Below are 1,450 nucleotides of genomic sequence, written 5' to 3'. Positions count from 1 at the left end.
TTGATAAGAGTTTATATAGAGGAGACAATCCTCACCTTACAAGCCGATTTTGTAAGGATGAGTTAGATCCCGAATTTCAACACAATGAATAGGAGTGCAAATATTAAACTTGAAAACGAACGAATTGTATAAGAAAGAATTATAATCAACCATTGATGAACAACAATAACAACAAACAAAATTTTATCTTAGTAAATGAGGTCGGCTACATGATGAAATTTATTGTTATAATATTCTATCATAATTAATTATTTGAGTAAAATAATACAATATTGGTAATGGTTTATGTTCATTAGATACATATTACAAGATGCTAAGTGTCCCTTCTGTATTTCACAAAAAGATAACACTGAATAACACTGAAGTATGAACAGAAAATTAATGTAAAATTAACATAGTATTAGTACCTTACCTCTGCTGTTAGGAAAGCTAAAGTACTCTGTAAATTTAGAAGATTACATATCATCATGAGTATAGAAATCAACAATATCCTTCAAATTCAGCTGAAACAAAGAAGATGTATCATTGTTCATAAGCCACAACATGTGCTCAAACAAAATATCATCAACATCCACAAAGATAACTCTTTGCTGACTTGATGAAAAATGGAAATGATCCTTCTCTTTCTTTGTTGGATCCTTCTTCATTGAGATATCCATCAAAACCTTAAATGGAATTTCTTGTAATATGATAGGGTCTACAAGGAACACCTTCTTCTCTTTTCCAACCACTACCGTCACGCGACTGTCGGAATCTTGTTGATCCAATCCATCATTGGTTAGTGGCCTATAACCTAATCTTGAACTTGTAGATCTTCTCCTGATCAATGAAACTGGCATCACCAAACAATCCATGTGTTAAATGCAAGGTACGAGGTTGTTGTTTTTTTTCTTTTTGAGGAAAACAAGGTTGTATAGTTGAAGAGGATGAATGAATGAATCTGTGTTGTTTTTTTAAGGTGAAATCTATGTTATTGTTGGTGGCTATTGAACTTGCTATAACACTTAAAATGTACAAAATAAATATATAAAAGTGTGTTTATGTTTATATATGGATTTGGATTAAAAAATTAGCAAACTAAAAATTAATTAATAATTATTTGGGTGGCCATAAAGGAAAGAAAAGGTTGCTTTGGATGTATACATCATTGTCGTGTTGCATTTTGTAATGAGAACTAGCCGTTGGTGTGAAAGGGTCCTTTGGACTGCAATGAGGGTAGAAGTTAGGCTACGCTCATAGGGAGGCGCGTGGATGCGTGAGGGGTTTTTAAGGTAAGAGTCAATGCCGTAGGGCAAGTGGTAGAGTTGTTGAGGTGCAGGTGGCGCGTGGAGAAAGTTTGGTACTCATGGAGACTTTGGTTATCATATCATATCATACTTATTATAAAAGCCAGTTAGGTCAAGCAAATGCTTAACCCTAATTGCTTTTGTGTTTTCCCTCCCAAACACAT

General features: G+C 33.7%; 1 protein-coding gene across 1 annotated transcript; it reads right to left on the bottom strand.

The window, feature by feature from the left end:
* Positions 1–227: 227 nt before the first annotated feature.
* Positions 228–1,031, bottom strand: LOC146919586 (uncharacterized). The gene has a single exon (XM_085713016.1). It carries the CDS (start codon positions 852–854, stop codon positions 456–458), a length of 399 nt encoding a protein of 132 aa, XP_085569142.1. The 5' UTR covers positions 855–1,031; the 3' UTR covers positions 228–455.
* Positions 1,032–1,450: the final 419 nt, after the last annotated feature.

Source organism: Medicago sativa, chromosome 5 (genome assembly GCF_051527215.1).
Source record: "Medicago sativa cultivar Bolivia chromosome 5, Bolivia_mono, whole genome shotgun sequence".
Classification (NCBI taxonomy): domain Eukaryota; kingdom Viridiplantae; phylum Streptophyta; class Magnoliopsida; order Fabales; family Fabaceae; genus Medicago; species Medicago sativa.
This window is presented reverse-complemented; position numbering and strand designations above follow the sequence as displayed.

Excerpts from the sequence above, each read along its gene's own strand:
- LOC146919586 (XM_085713016.1), bottom strand. The coding sequence starts at position 854 with ATGGATTGTTTGGTGATGCCAGTTTCATTGATCAGGAGAAGATCTACA.